The sequence below is a fragment of the Pseudoliparis swirei genome, chromosome 19 (genome assembly GCF_029220125.1).
Source record: "Pseudoliparis swirei isolate HS2019 ecotype Mariana Trench chromosome 19, NWPU_hadal_v1, whole genome shotgun sequence".
NCBI classification, from domain to species: Eukaryota; Metazoa; Chordata; class Actinopteri; order Perciformes; family Liparidae; genus Pseudoliparis; species Pseudoliparis swirei.
Window position 1 is genome coordinate 18,489,169 of NC_079406.1, and position 21,409 is coordinate 18,510,577.

Genomic DNA, 21,409 nt, shown 5'->3' on the forward strand with positions numbered 1-21,409 from the left:
GAAAACCTGCAAACATTTGACGGGGATTGGACCTTCTGGTCGATAGCTGATACGATTGATCCTCAGAATTATTATTATTATTATTATTATTATTATTATATCATTGAGCCTGGAAGTGGATTCAGAGGCTTGAAAACAATTTGGATTTTTTGACTTGAAGCTTCACTCACCATTTGGAATTGATTAGTTTAACGTGAGTCCAAGTGAAGGTTTAAAGGTAAGAACTCCACATGTTTTCAAATTAAATACATTTTGTCGACTTTCTGGAATAAAGCTTTCCTAATTATTTTTCTAAATATTAAATTGTTGTTGTTGGGAAGTAGTTCCAATAAAAGAACTGTGCACGGTGACAACACTGATCTTAAGGGGCAGTTATCCCAAAACCCGGGCAAATAACATCCACACTTTTTGCAGGGAAAGAAACCACAAGAGAAAGAAAAGAAAGACAATGTGATTGTTGTAAATTGGGTGAACCAACCATTTAAAAAGTGAACCGATGACAAAAGAAAATAAGTAATTGCTTCAGGAGGATCGAAGGTGCTGCCCCTCTTAGAGTTATCAGTCCTGACTTTCTAAGCTAAATTACAAAATGATGGGAGAACCTACATATGTGTTTCATTGGGCTTAAACATAGAGTATGTGCTGTGGTCTCATCAAAAAGGTTGATTTACTTTGAAAACAAGCTAATTGTGTCATTTTCATTTATATAGTGTTTTCAAACTTGTAATCTGTTTTATAAACAAAGGATCATATCATGTTTATAAGGTGAAGACACTTGGTGGGCATTGCAGTCTTAAACTTCCAGTACCTTCGAGTGTGCAGTTCCACATACCCAAACTGAACCAAGATGTCATTTTGACTCTTTGCATCTTTATCTAGCTGCAGTGATTTAAGTTATCATATATTACCACTCATTACACTATGCAACAAATACATTAAAACGTACTGAAGAGCAGATGATTGCCACAGACAGGCCCTGTGGAGACAATATTTCACTGGCATATTTCCTTTCTCTATACATCTAACAAACCGCAACATCAATTAAGCCTCAGCTTAACTTTTCTGCACTTTCTAACCTGCAGCTAGCGGTTCGTTGTAACCGACATCTCGCGCACGTCATACACCGCGATGGAACAGCCCCTCCATCACACGGGGGCTCAATGCGCGAGCTGTGTGTGAATGAGATGACGCATCGCTCTGCGAAGGCAACTGATTGAGAGCAAGATGGTGCGCACGGTGCCGCGCAGCCTCCTGCTTTAATTCCTCGCCGCGTCCACAACACAGCGCGCACACACCGACCGCACGCACACGCTCACGCACACACGCACGCGATCGGCGCTGGTTTTCACCTCAGCGGCGCAACTGAAGTCAGAGAAGCAAATGTCCACGGTGTGAATTGGCGCTGTGACGGCGGGAGCGCGCGCTCACGTCGGGGATCCTGTTGATTCGAGGAGCAGCTCATCAGTGGAAGAGCCTCAGACAAGAAACGCTGGTCGCTCAAGCTCCACTGGTGACATATCCCGAGGGTTGCTTTCACATTCAGGACGGCTCAGTGTTTTGACTTCTATTTTCTTTTTCTTCTTCTTTCTTTCCAACGTTGATTGAAGAGCTCTGGGAAGAAGGAAAACAAACAAAAAACAACAACAACAACCTGCGCCTCATTTCTCGGCTGTTTGCTCTTCTCCTTTGTCACAGTGCAGCAGGTCGTGATTTTTGTATGCAACATAATTGGATTCGTGGTGGGAGCATTTCTTTCATCAATGTGCATTGATGTAGCAGAAAGCGTGGAGGAGATAAGGTAGGTGAACGCCACCACGGGGAGGCTCGTGTGTAGAGATGCACACAGGTCTTTGTGTTTATTACAAAACAACATCTGGGCTCTTCCGTCGTGCCCCTGTGTGTAGAGACCACTACTAGTTGGCTGTTACCACTGATACCCAATAGCCATCTCCAACAGCAACTCGCTTCTCGAGTGGACCCCCGGGTCCATTGTCTCGGTCGATAGCCCTGCACGCGTTAACGCCATCGCTGCCGTGATTGTGTCACGGAAGGAACATTTCTGATGACTATTTCTCTCCTCGCAGAACCCTTATCTCGGCACCTGGAACCTGTGGTGAGGATTTCACTGAGGACAGTCGGCAACTCAAAGGATTTCGATTCTTGTCTAAATCGGGAATTACACATCCAAACTGGGATCTATGAGCGGAAAAGTGGCGAAGCCTAAAGAAGACAAGGATGCTTCCAAGGGTAAGAAGCGAGCCCCGTGCACAGCCTGCTTTACCCCTACAACACAGGTTCTAACGCACCCATTCCTCCCGCGCACGGTACTCAGAGCAATAGGATGGGGAGCCATATCCAGCACCGCGCAGGTTGCTGTCTGAGAGCCAAGCAGTCGCTGCCACAGCCACAGGCCCACGAGCAGCACGACGCGTTGGGTTCAGATCACATGCTTCACTGGCAGTGACGTGGGGATCAACAGAGACAATTAGGCAAAGCGAAGACCCACTTTGCGCCATGCCACACGAGGTTGAGCATAATAATGGTGTTATGGCATCAGAAGTAAACACTGTGCCGCTGACACCGATGTCCCATTGTGTCTCTGGCACGCTGTGGACACGTCCCTTTGTGCTTCTCGCTCGCGCCTCACCCGCATCCTGATGCGCGCATTGCCGTCACCAGCGCACACTCGTGGAGCGCGCAGCCAGAGTGTAAGACCTATTGCGTGAGAATAATCAGCAGCTCCTTCACCCCTCAGTCAGTGAAGAGGTAAACTGCCTCGCCATTGCCATGGACACGGACCGGAGACTGGGTTGCCAGAGAAACCTGGCGGCGGGAGTCACCCGCTCCATCTCCACCGGGCACGTGCACGGCGCTTTACGCATATTAGAGCAGAGGAGTCTTGCTGTTTAATTTTCTAAATAAAAAAATAAAAATAATTAAATGAATTACAGTTTTTTTCAATCGCTAACAAGCGCTTACCCATACTTCAGATACTTTTTCTAAACTCTTAACACAGACTCACACCTAAAAAGCACAATTGGCCAAATGGATAATTTTCTTGTCAAAAGCACATTTTGTTAAATATATACGAACTCTTCATTTCAAAATAGAACACATCTTTTTCTGCAGACACTAACTTTACCAAAACACTGGAAATCTGACTCAAAATGAAATTATTCTGTCAAAGAATAACTCTTGTTTTCACTTCACAAGCTCCTTCCAGTCAATCAAAGTACACCAGGTTTCAAAACACTGGCTATTGCTGACATTACAAAAACTGCATAGACTTTTATGTTTCAGTTTTTCAGGTATTTGCATGCAAAACATGCAATCCACTGTTTTTAAACTACATTTCTTGGCTGGGAACTGTATGTCCACATGTAATATTCACATTCAAAAGCATTCCAGTAAAAACCAAATCAGTTTTTTTCTCTTTACTGTTTACTACAGGAGGTACAGTATAAATACTGTTTACAGTCTGATGGAACAGAAAAAGTTTTACACTATTGCTTACAGTGAACAATATATCCAAGAAACACACAAGAGCATTCTGAACAAAAAAACAATGGCAACAAGTCCAGATAAAAAGGGGGGGAACTATTGTTCCTTTAAAAAAGTTCAATCCAAACTGTTTATTTTATTGACATTTTTTTAAACAAATAAACTATGTTTTGGGGCCACGGCTGCAATAGATGATTGAACAACATTCGGTTAGTCAATGTAGGCGGTGTCTGTTTGATCAACATCTCAACCTGTCATAATCAAAACATAAATTCAAATCCAAAACTTGCTAAAACATATTTCTCAAAAACATTCCAAACTCTGACCGACCATCAGGAGGAGATGGGGAATCAATTGTTTGTTTATTATCAGCTGAGATATATTGTTTTATAACTGATATCATTGCAGAAGAGGTTTTTAGACTGTATCTAAGGTTTGGAATATTGTTTTTGCCATTGTGGGATGTTGTGTGTTAACATTCGTAAATAATACAAAAACAATCCATCGTTTTGTTGGGAGGTATAGCTTGTCTGTTAAGAACATGTAAGCATTGTGGAAATGTGTTCACTGACTGCATATTGTTTGAAAACGACATGAAATGTGTGAATGGTACGGCCACAAAACACCGATGCTGTGCTAATTGTGTTTCGAGTTTTGAAAATGTGACCACTGATTGGACAAACGCTTGGTAGTGCCTGAAAAAAACTGTAATCACATGGTGTTTAACAATGACGAAGTTCTGTGACGTCAACAAATGTATTTCCAGATCTGATTGCAACAAAAAAGTCCTTTGTCTTTATATAAGCATCATTTATAGATTTATATAAGCTAAATATATGTCTACGGTCCATACATAAACACCAGTGTAATACAATAACACCCTGCTCTGCACCTTGGCAGCTTTCCCATGGAACCCTTCCTGTTTATTTACAATACAATTGGATCCCCTGTTGTCAGGTTGCCGCTCTGTTTAAGGTGCTCACAACAAATCAATAACTCTAATTGGCTTATTTTGACAGCACTGCTTCAAGTGATGACGTGACAGGTTATGCTACTATAAATACATATCGTAATGGTGGCACTGAAGTAACCCAATGAACACAACCTGCATGCAGAAACTTTCCTCATGCTCTTGTCAGTTATTATTATTATTCTCCTCGCAGTATAGCAGCTCAGAGGCCAATTATTATGATGAACTATTGTGATAATAATATTTACACCACCAGCAGCTATGCTAAAGAGACTGCACCAACGTGAAATAGGTTTGATCAACCAACAGCCTTGACAAAAACACTTTTTCAGCTTTGTGTATTTACATAATGAGCTCTAATTTGATGAATATCTAATTTTTTTATGTTAATGATGATGCATCAAATCAATAAGAACCCCTCCACCAAACTTCTCAATGTGAGATGACAACAATTATTTCATCTCTTGTGTCCTGATCATTTAGAAAAATATTGACCTGCCATTTGACTGTGAGGCACAAATAGCTGAATCTGTTCTCTTTGTTTGTGATTCATGCTTTTTGACCACATGTAACAATAATAAAGATACAATCAAAACAAACCAATCACCAGTTACAGGATAGAGATAGCCTGGCAGGAGATGACAATACAGTGGGCAAAATATGCTCAGCATAATTGATTTTCAGATTAACCTCCACAGCACCTTTTGCTCTCATCTCCCGCTGGAAATCAACGGCATATGGAAAGTGCTGACTCTTCAGCCCTCGGTCAGCAGCATCTCCAAAACTCTAAAATGAGATTAAAAAAAGAAGAACAAACATCCTTCACCTTAAGAAGGCTCATCAAAGTGTGCTCTAGTTTCATTCTTTACCCAGCAGAAAGCCAAAGCCAAAAACAACAGAACGGCAGCTTATTATCTGCATCATTGAGAGGGTCACTTGGTGCCAGCTGTCCTCCATCAGAGCCTTGAATGGCACAAGAGCAGGAAATTGCATGGAGGGGGGGGGGGGGGGGGGGAGTGAGAGACCCTGCCAACATTGGCAACCACCTGCCCCACACATTATTCTAGGGAAATAGTCCATTAAAGCCAGAACCACCTGCCATCTACACAGCCTTTTTTCTGCAGGCCGTTAGCGGAAGCTTCTGACTGCCCTCCGTATTCAGAACTCCAGTGCAACCCGTATCTAAACACACCCAACTAGAGCTGATTACTGACTCAACATAATCCATGTAGCAGATCTTGGACATTGAGTGACGGTTTAGAAAGCCCTGAAGGTTATTTAACACAGTAGCTTATTAATAAAAGTTGATTGGAACAAGCTGAACAGAACTTTGAGATGAAAAGACAAAAAAGAAGACTTACTTATACCCAAATAACATTATATACCGAATTAATATATTTTTTGTAATCATGTCAAAAAACCATGTGCCATTACAACTATTTAGCCTTGTGGCAGTCACGTAACCTTCTTTCCTCTGCGCTTCAGTCAGAAACGACACAGGTCATCCTGTAGCAGCACATGTGAGAAACAAAGTGTATGCAGAGACATAGAGAGAGACATGTTGGGGGGGGGGTGGGGTGTCTAGTGGAGCTCCAATATCAACACCAGTGAATCACGTTGTGTTAGTTGCCCTTTCCTCGTGAAGCTAAGCTGTGCAGACACAGAGATGTGTCAAAGTGTGACGTATACACTTTCAGCTGTGCAATTTCCAGAGCCTGAAAACTCAGCCAGACACACTCTTGTTTAACACCAGCGCTGCACTGATGCCCTGTGCATTCATTATGCAGCTCTTCCACTCTGCTTTTCCTCGAGCCATTAATATAATCTCATCCACAAGTCACCATCACATCTTGAGGAGAGCCAACATGATCACTTTTCCTGTATCCACTTCTTGCGGATAGTCCATCACATTCATGCGAGCAAATAACTTTGAGACTGCCCCTCTGTCCCTCTCCTCCTCTTCATCACGGGGCCGTGTGCCGATACACTCCACTCTTGGGTGCGCGTGTCGACCAGTGGATTCATGACTGCCTCAAATTGCAGGTCCGAGCCGAGCGAGAGGCATAAGACTTGCATATTAGCAGGAAGATTAATTCAGCGGGAGGCCAGCGACAGAACTGAATCTATAGATAACCAGAGAGGAGTTCAGAGCTGCTTCATTAATCACAATGCAGGCAGCTCAATCCTCCACAACACTGACACCTACTCTAAACTTATCGGCAAAAAACACTTAAAGACTAAAGTGTCGTTAAAGTCTTCGATCTGGTGGCTGTATCTCAGAGAAGCTTCTTTGAGCAGCCAGTGAACATGCTTAGTTTAATTATGATATCCTTTATTTCATATGGGGTCAATATCTGCACCGCCCGCCTTAAGTTGTCATCTCACTCTGAATGTTTGATCGATATGTGCAGTGACAGAAAGAGCACGAGAGAGTGAATCTAAACAGGGAACTTTTTTGACGCCACTTACATCAACGACTGTATAAACACATTATATCATGATTTTACCAATGCAAAATATATGGGCGCACAAAAAAATGTGGCATGTTCTCTTTTTGTGTAGATTTAACTCGGCAACAAGCTTTAAAAAAAAAACATGCAAATCCGAAAAAAATACTTCAAAAAGTTCCAATCAATAAAAAGATGAAGGACTTATTTTAAAGTATTTTCAATTCGTGAGGACATGTTCCTCTGGAAGTATTTGTGGTCTCAGATGCTTCCCCGATACCTACGCAGATCCGGCTACCCAGAGGAAACGGGTCCGCCTCGCGTCAGAGATCTGCCACTCCACATCGCTGACTTGGACGCTGATGGCTGTTTGGGAATGAGAGCCCCGCTCTTCAATTCCTCACGTCAGTTTATCTTTCTGACTGACCGCGGCATTCGCGTCTGGTTCTCGGTGTGTTGTGTTTTCTGGGATTTAGTCAAATGTATTTCTTTGAAAAGAAAGTGGAGTTCTTCTCAACATGTCAGCCACATCACTGCCGTTGGTGATGTCAAAGTTTGAGGAAGTCACGTTCCAAACGTCTGCTAAAATGTCCAGGTAGAACACATTTTGCATCCTATTCAATTCCCTTGACACGTTCTCTGTCTTACGTCATCACTGACAGAAGTGTTCTGCCCTTAAATTCTCTAAATACCTGACTGTTGTGGTGCATTAGTCAGCTTGCTGCTCGTAATCCAGAGCTGCATGTCTGCTGAGGTGAATGGCTTTGTGAGCCGTCCTCTCAGTGCCTGCTGGGACATGCCAGCCTCTGGGTTTTAATTTGCCAGGCCACAGGACCAGTGATGACATGTCACTGCATGGGTCTCTGCTTCTTCTCTTCCTCACTCAATGTTGTTCTCTCTATTTCAGGGGAGCGCTTGATTCCTCCACGGTGAGGGCAGCGCGGCCAGCTCATGTTTACGCGCTGCGGCACATTAAAACATTAAATAGCCGAGAGTTTTTTTCAGCGTGAGAAATATGATGTGTGGCGGGAGTGCGTGACTTAAGACCGAAATGCGTGAGTCTCACGCTCAATGCGTGACACTTGAGAGCCCTGTGTCTGTAACCAGCCTGTTTCCATTATTCTGGAGGGAATGTGTCTGTTTTTCAGAACTTCTTCGTTGTGTTTTCGATGCCAGTTCGGTCTCCTTCTGCTGCTCTGCTCTGCAAACAGGGTTAGCTTCATGCTGTTAGCTAGTTAGCTCCATAACTGCTTGATAACTGCGGCAAGATTCGTGCTTTACACTTGTCTGAAGCTCTTTAGATCCCTCACCCCGTTGTAGTCCAGAGAGTTTCAGTCCCAGGACTTTGGAACAACAGACAGGGGAAACTAAACAGCGCATTACTCACTGAGCTCCAGCTAACCAGCTCCGGTTAGCAACCTGCTCGCGTAGCTCTATGGAGCTCTCTGGGCTGAGGGAATGATACCGGTCTCTGATTGGCCGAATAGTCCAGTCACGTGAAATAAGAAACAATGTCATTGGCCAGAGCGCACATTTTTGTGCCCCAAGATTCACGTTTCATCCGCCAATGAGAAGCCGTCCTTGCCGAAACGACCGTGAAATGTTTGCTCGCTGCCGCACACACGTTGGGCCGGAGCCCCGAACATGGGGAGGAGCTTCTCTCAGTGATGATGAATGGTGATATATTATTTATGTCGCATTTAACTTCAGTGGTTGTTGACAGGGGCTTACGGTCTCCCACACACATTTAGCGCGTCAACACGGTATATTTACTATTTAAATGATTTGGTATATAATGTTTTTTGACAGGATATATAATATTTTTTTTCTTCTTCTTTTTTTTTTCATCTCAACATTTTAAGAGGGGCGGCGCCCTAGCGCCTTCTATGGACGCACCGCCACTGATATATATATATATATATTAGTGCTGTGAAAAATAACTCGTTAACTCAGTTAATTCAATTACAGGTTTAACTAGTTTTTTTTTTTTTAACGCATTTAACGCATGCGCAGAATGAGCTTCCAATCTGTCTGTTGTTGGTCGTCGGGACGAAAAAAAGTCACTTGCAAAATGAGCTTCCAATACACCACTTCAATCTGAACTCTGTCCGCTCTCATGCAGACGGTCTGTTCATCGGTAATGATCCTTCCGCAGGTTCACCTCCGGAAACCTTGTTACGACTTTTACTTCCTGTAGATCAGGGTCTCAACACGTCGATCGCGACCTGCCAGTCGATCGCGGCGTAGTGTCGGTAGATCGCATGACATTAAAGAGATTGGCCCGCCCCCTGACATGTTCTCTATAGCACGTCTTTGTTCTTTTATTAAACTAAACGTCTGTTGATCGTATCTCCACAGCAGCATGTCATTTCTGTCTCTTCGCGTCACGTTAACACTTATCGATCTCCGTCTCGCGCGCCACAGAGCTCCGTGCGCGCGCATCGGGACCGAGCAAAAAAAAGTCACTTGTCAATCTGTCCACCTGTCCGGGCCGGTGAGGTTTCAGCTTTGCAGCGGTGTCCCCGCCGTCCCTTTCATCACGGCCCAGTTCATGAAGAAAACCCACACAGTCAGTTTGCCTCAGCAGCTGCTAGAGGAAGACTAGAGGCCTTTAGATTGTATCATGGTGGAGTTAATGGTTGACAAACAAGAGAAAAAATTTCTGTTTAACCCTCCTGTTACCTTTACATTTACTAACATATTTTACCCTCGGGGTCAATTTGACCCCAGCAATTAAAACCTCCAGAAAATTATTAGAATTAATATTGCTTCCCAAGTTTAAGTGTGAGGTACTTTATGTTTGTTTGTTGACTACCTAAATAGCCCTTTAAATAAATAAAAAAGTTGATATTTCTTATATGTTTGACACTGTGAAAAACAGCCTGGGGTCAAATTGACCCCAAAGAACACCGACATTAAACATTGAATGGGGTCAAATTGACCCGAAAGGTAACAGGAGGGTTAAACATTCTGTTTAGGATGAGGATGTATTAATGTTCCATATGGAAGAAAACTGCTAAATAACTGCTGAGTTGCAGCACCATTGTATAGAAGAATGTATAAATGTATATATCCGTCTTTTGTCATAAATCTCTATGTTCTCACAAAATATACCGAGAATATCGGTAATATGTGATTAATCATGATTAATCCACAAAAACCTGTGATTAACCCGATTAAAATTTGTAATCATTTCACAGCCCTAATATATATATATACATATATATATATACACATATATATATATACACATATATGTATATATACACATATATGTATATATATATAAAGTAGGCTTAATGTATAGATTCACATCTTTGGGCCACGTCTGGAGTGACCGAGGCACTTAGCGTTGGCTTCTCTTGAGCTGGAGCATGAAAGATGATATGTAGCAGAAAGCCATTAGTACCACTCCTCAGAGAGAGCTCATTCATTCAGCATTGGGGAGACCAGAGGATGGAAGGTTAATACATTCGGAGCAAAATATTCAACAGGGAGTAGAGGATAAGAGTAATTCAGATGAAAAGGACGGTTGGCAGAAATCACAGGATGTGAAGTATTAAATGGCCACCTCTCAAATTAAATGTGGTTGTGTGCCTTCATACTTGTGTTGATTTTAGTTCAATTTTTATACGCAGTGTGTGAAAATGATGACGCAAGTGTTAAAAGGGAGGGGCCTTCTGTTTCGACGATGTGAGAAAGAATAGGGAATAAATACATTGTTGAGAAGACTGCTAATTATATTAACGATCCTTCACTGGTTCCCAAAGCCAATTTTACACAGTCTAGAGCAATCACGGCCGCGCCTGCCTCCTCCTCCTCAGGGAGATATCATTTCCACAATGAGATGCTGCCATGGCAACAAAGCCCCAATAAGCACGGGAGTCGTCAGTCATGGGGGGTGGATACCAAGGTGCTTCACACACACACACACACATGCACACACACACACACACACACACACACACACACACACACACACACACACACACACACATAGAGCCCAAGAGAGAGCGTCCGTGTGGAGATACTGATTAAAAAAATAAAGGGTGGGCAGGCCACTGTCGATGGGCAGTCCACTGGGTGCTGTCGGGAGAGGAGTTGGAGGCGTGTTGTGAACATGTGATTTGGTGTCTTGAGCACAAAGTTACCAGTTTTCTGTCAATGTATTTTATTATTGTATTAGTCCTACTTGTTTACCAAGCACCTTCAAATATCAACGGTGGACTGTTCTGCTTTTGTGGACACCATCAATATTTAGGCTTCTGTTTCCATGACGTTTGTGTGGATAAACCAACAGCAATGGAAGCAGTGGCAATGTATGGTAAATGAAAAGTTTATTCAAAACTTGAGCTAAATGCTCTATTGATGTTTCAGTCAGTATGAAATTGGTATTTCTGCCAACCGAAACAAAAACAATGTTAATATTCAACCTTCATATTTCAGATTGATAGAAAGCAATAACATTTTCAAATACAAGACTCCGATTTTCAGCACTCCCCACGCACCTTCAGCTGGACTGCGGTGAAATTTCAGTTTCCCATCCAACAAACTTATTTGTGTTTTGTCAGATGCCATCAGAGATTCTCTGTGGTGAATAATCACATCATTGTCAACGTAATTAGAGGAGACAAGTCTCTGCCTACACTGCAGTAGAGGGAGAGAGGGAGAGGGAGAGAGAGAGATGGAGATGGAGAGGGACAAAGAGAGGCAGTGAGGGAGAGATGGCAGTCAGTGATCTAACAGTAATCCAAAACAGCAGAGCTGGCTACCATAAAGAAGAAGAACATGTCTGTAGGGGCGATGGAAAGGTTACACGCAACAATGACAAAACGCCTCAGCTTTGCTTAAAAGGTTACAGTGGAACATTTAGACAGGCGTTACATTTTTTTACGAAAACCCTTCTTCAGTAAACGTTGCAGTTTAATGTCTGATTCCAGGTTGATTCAATGCCACTGTTCAGCAAGTAGTCTTTGTCATTTCAAATGAGCGGATGCGTCCAGGACACCAGGTCTAAAAAAAGTGCTGCTTATTGCGCCACGGTCAGTTGTTCTCTCGGCCCCACACGACAACACAACGCTTTAAATCCTTTTTCTTTTTTTCTTTTCAATCTCCGTTATACTATTCATAGCATGAATACCTTTTTTTCACAGCAACCTTCAGAACATGTGTGACAGTGAAGGAAATATACTGCAACCCCAACCAGCGGAGTCTGAGATGGTTCTCACAAGATACCACGTGTGTGTGTGTGTGTGTGTGTGTGTTTTCTCTGTGGCCTGCCAGTGCATTCTCAGGGATCTGCAGTGCTGTCTTTGTACTTGGCTGTACTCTGTAGATCAGAATTGAAGGCATCTGGTGTTTGTTTATAGCCCAGATTTATTTCCTTCTGTGTGCTGCGCTGCATGTATGGATCTTCATACAGTCGGTGTGTCTCCTCCTGACTGAGTGTGTGTGTGCACAGAAGGAACATTCAGTCCCGCGATCAATTAGTCGACCGACAAAAAAATAAAAATAATATGGTGTAATCTTACCGGTACTTAAATCTTAACAGTGACATTCACACTGGAGAATGAATAATGTATGACATGTGAACTGTACACACTTGCATGCACTCACTCATTTACACGAGATTATAGTGCACGCCTTCTTGCTCATAACTACGGTGAAAACATGCACATCCACAAAAATAGAACAAGAAAAAAAGACAGATATGTGATATTTCGCTCTGGCTCAAGACACAAGCATGGCGATGATCAGCCTTCTAAAAATATCAACCCAGCAGACATCATTACTTCATTTCCATGCTGCTCCAACAGTTTTGGGGATGATTTTGACGTCTTGTGTGAACTGCGTCTCCTCAGAAGCTGTATTTGGTGGGATGAACAGAATGTGTTAATAACACTGTGTGGAGGCAGTGCTCACACTTGCTCTAGAAATCAATCACCAAACCTGTGACAAGAAAATACTTGCATGTCTCCTTCGGAAGAAAGTGAAAAAGAAATAGAATAAGAGTACTATTTTAGTTTGCCCCGTCAATGCGCTTTATTTATTGTGTATTTTCTTTGAGCCACTGGTTTGAGAGCTTTCCATAACGAGCTCCATCCTCATCAACTCATCCCCTGACAATCATGTTTCTGGTGCAGAGGAAAATGTCTGTATGCATCAACAAAACAGAGGCTCTACTTCAGTCGTAGATTGCAATCCATGATGCAATAAATAAATGATGATATGATGATTTGTCAAATTCACCCATCCATTCTTTTATACATGAGGGATGCTATGTTTGAATAACCTCAAGCAGTGACCAATTCTGGAGATTCAGGAAGTGTTGAAGCACGCTCGCATGCACACACACACACGTGTGTGTGTGTGTGTGTGTGTGTGTGTGGTTTGTGTGGGTGCACTCAACACTGGAAAGCTCTCAGGGGACAGATGGCTGCGCAGTCTCATTGCAAGTTGCAGAGTTGCTTCACCAGTCTCTTGTCTTTGGCTCTGGGTCTATATCCTGTCTTGGCCGTATAGCAGCACAGTAATACCCACCCATACAGCATGTGCACACACACACACACAGACACACACACACACATTTGGAAGTATCTGAGTTCCTTCTACCCAGCAGGCTAACCGAGTTGCCAACTCTGCAATAGCCACTAACCTTGCGGCTGAAAGTGACCTGACCCACGTTGGAATCCACAGCGACAGGCTACTGGCTCAGCAGGTTGTCTCATTTCACCCTCCTGTTGCCTTCGGGTCATTTTGACCCGATTCAATGTTTAACCCTCCTGTTACCTTTATATTTACTGACATATTTTACCCTTGGGGTCAATATGACCCCAGCTATTAAAATCTCCAGAAAATTATTAGAATTAATATTGTTTTCCAAGTTTAAGTGTGAGGTACTTTATGTTTGTTTGTTGACTACCGAAAGAACACTGACATTAAACATTGAATCGGGTCAAATTGACCCGAAGGCGACAGGAGGGTTAACTTAACGACACCACATTACTCTACAAGCAAATGTAAGCCTATGAAACTTACTTTAACATAAATGTTACTAAAAAGCGTCCACATGTTGAGTGCTCTGGATTACTAGGGTTGCAAAAGTACAGTGTTTGTTTTTTAATTGCCACATTTGTCAAAATATTTTGGCAGAATAAGGGCTGAACAAACTAGAATATAGTAATATTGTTACATGGTATGAGTGATTTTCTGAACTTACCACACTGTCTTTTATTATTCTCTCACCCTATTATTTGCCTTCACCCACTTAGTCATTATATCCACGTTACTGATGGTTATTTATCAAAGATAACATTTTGTAAATATTATGTGAAGCACCAATGTTGTAACATCATTGCAATATCAATATTGAGGTATTTTGTAAAAAATATGTGAATATTTGATAATCTCCATATTGTCCAGCCCGATGCAGAATTAGCTTGTTCCTTTTAGCAATGTATCCATCTATATAGGTGACCGTCATTGGAGTACTTTGAGGCAGAAGAACACATAATAAATGTGATTATTCTCAGGCAAGTTCTGCAGTTATTATGAGCCATCTTTTTTTCCATGATTTCTAAGCGGATTTATGAATCCTGTGTCCGCGATGAAATTCAGAGACGAGTATAGAAGACGCTCAGAGTTTTAAAGTACCTCAACTGCCTCCACGAGCTGCGTGTCAAAGCCACGACAGTCTGTAACTGCTGACTGTAACTGCTGACTGTGTTGCTGCGCGGCCAAAGCCAGCAGGACAAACTACAACTTCCTGTTGTTTTTGCACCCTTGCACCCGTCCCATTCACCTCATGCACCATCTTTGCCCCTAGTTTCCTTTTCGTCCCCTTTCAATTTTTGAAAGCCTCCGTCTTCGACGCTTATAAATATCTTGCTCTTATTGCACTCAGTTCACTACAAGTGGAAGAGTCATACATGCCCACATGTTTGTTTCTCAAATGCAGCTGAACTGTGTCCTTAAATGTGTTGGAATCTTAACTCGTATCTTCATGAAGCATCGCTGCGTTATCACTTACATTAGGATTTTGCTGTTCTTAGATAAAGTTAGAAGGCAGTCTGATTGCATAATTAGCCACTACCTTTTCGTGCAAGTAGAAGTATTTGTATTTAGTCATCTCTGTTTTCTCTTCTTTTGTAGCGGATTTTGAGACGGATAGAAATCTGCAATTGTTCTGGAAGCACTGTACTTTTATTTATTGTTGCCCATGACAATATAAGCGAGAACGCATACACAAACCTACACAGACAAGTGCACACACACAAACACACACAGACAACTCAGCAGAGGATACAGGTTGTCGTTGCAGGTGTATACAACGTCTTAGTCATTCACAATGTAAAGGAAAACTCGCAGATGTGACTTCCACATCAGGCTCGTGTGTGAACTTCTAGTTATTTCAAAATAATTGCATCATTTGTTTGTCCAAGAGAAAAAACAGAAAAAAACAGTGAAGGCTTCATTCAGTAAACCTCCACCACAATAATTTAGTCCCACCCTTAAAATGTGAAATCCATATCGTGCCCAGACAATAATTATAGTGGCGGTGATATTATGCTTCTCACCCGCTATTCCAAACTATTTTGAGCTGGATTTATTAAAGCCATTTTGGCACTTATTAAGTTGTTTGTTGTCTTTGCAAAGCGATCTCCGCTTGCCCACTGCTGCTCACTAATGATCAGCTGTGTCACGGCACCCTGCCTGCTGACTGAACGGCTGAAAGCAGGAAAACTAAAGTAAAACAATTAAAGTAAAGCCAGTTTGGGCTTGTTAGCAGACAGTTGTGTGGCTGCTCTGAAGTTATATACAATACAGACACCGAGGAGGAGAAATTAAGTTCCGCCGTCACACATTGTAGTCTTATTCATTAGAATTATATAATTAAGATATAAAATGCTGATACTCCACTCAAGATCTATCTTTTAACTATCTAACACTCGTGTTATATACCCTTGAGAAAAAAAAAAGCCTTTACAAAGTTGACTTATATAAGAACAGTCACTGAGGCCTGCTTGAAATAAATGTTAAATTGCATTCCCATGGCAGCACGTTTTCACAATGTTCATCAAACCGTGTATTACACTCATGCGGCGTAATCTACTTCACTGTTCATCTGCATGCTCTGTATGCTGCAAAGAGATGGTGGAATACTTGCAGGCTTGAGGAGGCCAATAAAATGACATTAAGCCGAATTTACTCATATTTTGGCAAAACAATAACTGGAACGTACGGAGCACACAGACGGACAAAGGAAGAGTGGATTATGGTGCAGTTCTTTGTGATGGGCCAAGCTGTATGAAGCCATATGTAATGGTTTTAATGTTTCGCAGCTATTATAGATTCAACTTAACTGTAAAGTCTACGAGGAGTTTGATACTAATATCTATCGAAGCTTTGAAGAACAATTCTTACACCAGCATCTATATGAACTATATCAGAATAAAAAATTCAGAAATCAGAAACATTTGTGATTAAATTATTAAACATTATTTATTATTATTGTTAGACACACGAAGAATTTGACTTGGCGGGTGATGTGTACACAAAAAGACAGACAAACAAAACAACAACAATCAACAGTCAACATATAAGATCAAATAAATCAGATAAATCTGTTCATGAGTCAGTCATATTCTAAGTGGTTTCAATTGCCTGAACCAGTCATGAAAAAGTCTTTTTTGTGCAGAATTTCAGCAAGTTACCTTCCTCTGTCCGTTTTTATAGTATACAACTTGATAATTGAGTGCTTGCAATCATTGTTTACCATAGATGGGGATGTTTAAATGAAAGGAGTGAACGGGAGTGTGGAAATAAATAAAGGATAGTCCGTTCATAGGTAGCTTATCCCTGCTGACCAAATGTGCTATTATAGCAATGGAAAGTGAAGAGTGAAGGTTTGAAGGATCCGTGTTCAAACCCTTTGTCAGTTAGGTAGTTTTAGCTCATCCAGAACAACAAAGTGTGAGCGCGTGCATGTCCCATTGATCCCGTGACCATAGAATTTAAAGACGTTGCGTGTGTACTGTATGCACATGCGTTGGCGAGAATAGAAATGGACATTAGTATGTAGATGCATTCATGTGTTGTAGCGTAATTATTCTGGTGCGAATTAAATCACAGCATGTGTTAAAACGCAGAATAATCTACACATGCTCATTCTCATTCAAGGCCCAGCATCATCGCCTTTCAGATTAATACAAATGAATAATAACTCCCATCAAAACAGGACAACGGTATTTCACATCAGTGATTTCTGAGATTCCATATTCAAATATGTTGTCAGTGCGAAAGATATTTCACACTTGAATGTTACACAGGAGGTTTCCTTGACACTCAAAGTGACTTGTTCTATGAAGGCAGTAAACTGTGTGTAAATGGATAAAGCTAAAGCCAGGGAGCTGTCGGATCATCTCCATTTGTGAGCATTGGGACGGCTAATGTATGGAGGTGCACGGGCTTTGCACAGCAGAGGCCCGTGCATGAGGCCTTGCAAGGTGACTTCATGTAACTCCTCTGGCTGCAGGGCGTCTCTCAGCCTCTCTCGCTCTCCTACCGCGTCTCTGCGTCTCTCTCCCACTTTCCAGCGTGCTGTGCTGTAAGATGCTGTCTGAGCCAGAAGCCGTGTGAATCAGGCACGTGCACAGACATTTTGGGGGGCAGGTGCTCAAACCAAAAAAAAGGGCACCCAATGCCAAGAAAAAATTCTGACAGAGTTGAAGCATTAGCAGCAATACACTGAAGACGCTGTCCTCGACCTGCGTTTCCTCTGGGCTGCATTAGAAAGTTATCTTACATTTTCTTTATGAATAAAGATAAATTATTATATCGCAACAACAGTACAAGCGTTCTGATTGGCTAATGGGTCATCATGCCAACCGCGTATTGCCCTCCTCGCTGGTCTGATACGGATCCGTATTGCCCTCTTACGTCATTTTCAAAATGAGCGATATTGATAGACATCAACAGCCAAGATCAGTGGTCCTCAAACTAAGGCCCGCGGTCCGGATACGGCCCGCCTCCACATTTGGCCCGGCCCTCTGAACAAGAGAGGCCCTGATTTTTTTTTCAGTCTGGCCACGCAAATCCTAGACTAGCCCCTGTTGAATAGAACGAAATAAGAATTCTCTCTCTCTCTCTTTTCTCTCTCTCCTCTCTCTCTCTTTTCTCTCTTCTCTCTCTCTCTTCTCTCTCTCTATTCTCTAAACATAACTAACGTCAGTAAACAGCTGGACGAGGCTTTGAAATCACGAAGTTTTTGTTTGTTTATTTTTTTAGGAAACGTCGGACCAGTCGTGACGTCATGTTTTCAGCAGCGCTAATGTTGTGGTTGATTTATCACAAAACAACGTCAGGGGACAAACACCATCATGACCTGTTTGTCTGGTGCTGCGCGTCAGAGAAGAAGGAGGTGCAGCCGTTTGGTGGCACGAGGATCACTGCGCGAGCACCAAGTGGAGGAGGAGGGAGGGGATTCGATCTTTCTCCATGTCTACATCCACTTCGACTTTCTCTCTTTACATTTGACTGAGAATAACACGCCGCTCAACTCGTTTTCTTCCTTCCTCAGCGACATTTAGAATTCATGTGTCAAAATGTACGTATGTCGCTCAAATTATTCAACAAGCTTGTAACTTGGGCCAGACGTTTTACTGTGGCCCGTATCTGGGGCTGGTTGCATGAGAGCAAAGTGAGCGGAAAGAAACTGCGAGTGATAGAGGACTGAAGTGAAATTCATGTGCAGTAACATTTTGACTTGAACGCAGAAAGCCATTTGATCAGATCGTCACTTTATTGAAACACTGGACATCTGCTCACTGCCTATGTAGAAAAGAGCCTCTATTCATCAGATACTTTGTCTATTACCTGTAACCCCACACACACCCCTCAACTCACTTGTGTTACCCCCATCTCAGCCTCTCTAATGCCTTCTGGGGTTCTCTCATCTTCAAGCTTTGTCGACTTGCCCTCATGATTTGCTTTACTTGATAGAAGACATTCAGGTATCGTCACCTGCTTCCCTGAGACAAAACTCCCCATGACGGTTTTCCGATCATGTGTGTACCTGTGTGGATTTTAATACATAGCGACATAGTGCTTGTAAACATAGTGCTTGTAAACATAATCACTCCCTCCAGGAATTAGACGCCACCGTTGTTCTTTTGTTACTGACAGATGTTTATTGGATGATGCGGGCACATACATAACCGCATCCACCCACCTTCAATCCACCGTCGAACTGTATAAATATATTAACAGATAAGGTGACTGACATTACGTGAAATAATACAGTTGACAAATATATGCGACAACAACATAACATAAACGTACATCACTGGCTGCACATAACCACGAGGGGTCCACCACTTCTAACTTGCACTCCTCTTACTTTCACTACACACATGTTCTCCTGTTCTTGTTTGCATGTGTCGTCGTCGCCAGACAGGATACAGGCACCACAATACACACCAACTACAAAACAAAAACAAAAAAAACAAAAAAAAACCGAGTTGTACATATATTATATACCAAAACTTAATACAAATGACATATAAATAACATGAAAAAAACATAGTGCCTGTAAACATGGCAGTGTGTGGTGAAGCAACGGTGCATGGTAGAGAAACAATGCATGGCAGAACAACAGTGCGTGGTAGTGCAAGAGTGGCCATATAGTAACACCATGGGGTCCATCCCAGGATGCAAAGGGAGTGCCTGAGGAAATGTAAGCAGCTTAGGCAGTCTATGATGTTGGGACGGTCAACAAACAGACCCAGAACAACCCGGCCCAGATTAGACCAGATCAGACTAGCCCGGTATCTCAGTTCACCGATGCTCAAACCGGTCCATTCAACCTTGCAAAGTTATTCCAGCAGACTGTGCTTTTTACATGACATGACAATTCCCATCCTCTCGACCCAGAAACCTGCCGGCACATTTTCTAACGCCGTGGTTGAAGCAATTTCCCATGAAGCCATGACATTTTTTAAGGCTTACGTGTTGGCCACTTTACTTTAAAGAGCATGCTCTCTGCCTGAGCCCAGTGTGGCTGGTGAGGTGGTCACATGGCTGGTGGCAGGGGAGGTAGGATTACCGCATGTGAAGTAAAGTGTGTCGGAGAAGGAGAGCCTTCCACTTCCACTGAGACAACAGAGAGTGAAAAGTGTTTAAGTCTCATCGCTGCCCCCATTTCTCTCATCTCGGTCATAGTGAGAGTGTGCTCATCTGCCGCGCGCGAGCCGAGAAGAGTTGTTGACAGCGATCTACCGCATACTAGTCGATCGCGATCGACCGGTCGATCGCGGCGACCGCCAGTCGATCGCGGCGTTGTATGGTAGATCCGACATACACTATGTCTCTTCTTGTCTCTATACATTTACATTTTTCCAAGGTTAGAAGCCTAATTGCAGCAATCGCATCGGCTCAGCCAACAGTCAAAGTCCACCATCCATTTTAGATGTCAAAGCCAAGGTTGTGGTCAGTTGTTGTTTTGCAGAACCAGGTCTCATCATGCTCTCAGCCTTAGAGTGCAATGTCCACAGGGTGTCATTTCCCCTGTTCATGGCACAGGTCAGGGGACAGGGCATGAAGAAGGCATGCCGAGGATGAGGAGGATGATGATGGATGGAGGGATGCGGTGTTGATTGCTCCCAGTTGACTGCTTGCCTTATCTCGTGGTTATGGTGCTCTTTCTTCTTTAGGGTGACCCCTGAGTTGCCGGGTGTGACAGGTGGAAGGATAAAGAAGCGCAAATCTACAACTTGTCAGGAAAGGAATCTGGTTGTTGAGGTTGCGTAGCCCGACTGTGCAAATATTGAGCCCTCTGTAAATGCAACCTTTTTGAATCAACTTCAAATCTGAATTTGGTATTGGTAGGGCAGATGGAGGGATGATACTTTTAGAGTCAAATGATGTAACTGTCGGGTCATTTGCATTACCCGAATGACTGCGTTTACCATTTGACAGCAATCTCGGCCTCTTTGTTTTTTCCGTCCATCTCTCACTCCTACAGGTCTGTTCATCTTTCTCTTCATCTATATCCGTCTCTTCCTCTTCATTTTCAGAATGGTGCTCTCCTGACAGACAACTCCCATCATCTCTAACTGCTTTCACCCACAATCCCCTGTGGATAGTGAAACTGCAGGCCAGCAGCAGCAAAGGTCATAGAAAACCACTGCTGCTGCCTTTGTTGATTAGTTTTCCTCCCGTACTTTTTTAAACAATGCCGGTAAGCTTAACCTGCTTTGTGGTACATGTTATGTCATAATACATAGTAATAACCTATTTTTAACAACATTCCCCTTTCTTTACCTTTTGTAAAAAGCCTGGTGACTGACATTGCAAACTAGACAGAATGAAAAATGCACAAAAAGCTCACTGTGTAGAATTAGCTACTTGACCCTAATGGCTTTTTGACATACCTGGTAATCATAGTTATGCTGGAAAACTTCAGTTCAGGGAATTGCGCTGGACCAGAGGTGCT

The 21,409-nt window shown here is 42.7% G+C and overlaps 1 protein-coding gene across 4 annotated transcripts in view; it reads left to right on the forward strand.

Annotated features, from left to right (window-relative positions):
• Window positions 1-21,409, forward strand: part of fgf13a (fibroblast growth factor 13a) — an 83,654-nt gene continuing 62,245 nt past the window's right edge. The window contains exons 1-3 of one of the 4 annotated variants that reach the window (XM_056439233.1): window positions 1-217; window positions 1,696-1,798; window positions 2,085-2,247. In XM_056439233.1, coding sequence (XP_056295208.1) covers window positions 2,199-2,247 — 49 coding nt within the window. In that variant the 5' untranslated portion in view covers window positions 1-217; window positions 1,696-1,798; window positions 2,085-2,198. Of the gene's footprint in view, window positions 218-1,007; window positions 1,799-2,084; window positions 2,248-21,409 lie in introns of those variants that run through there. The other 3 variants (XM_056439234.1, XM_056439231.1, XM_056439236.1) reach the window with 3 other exon arrangements.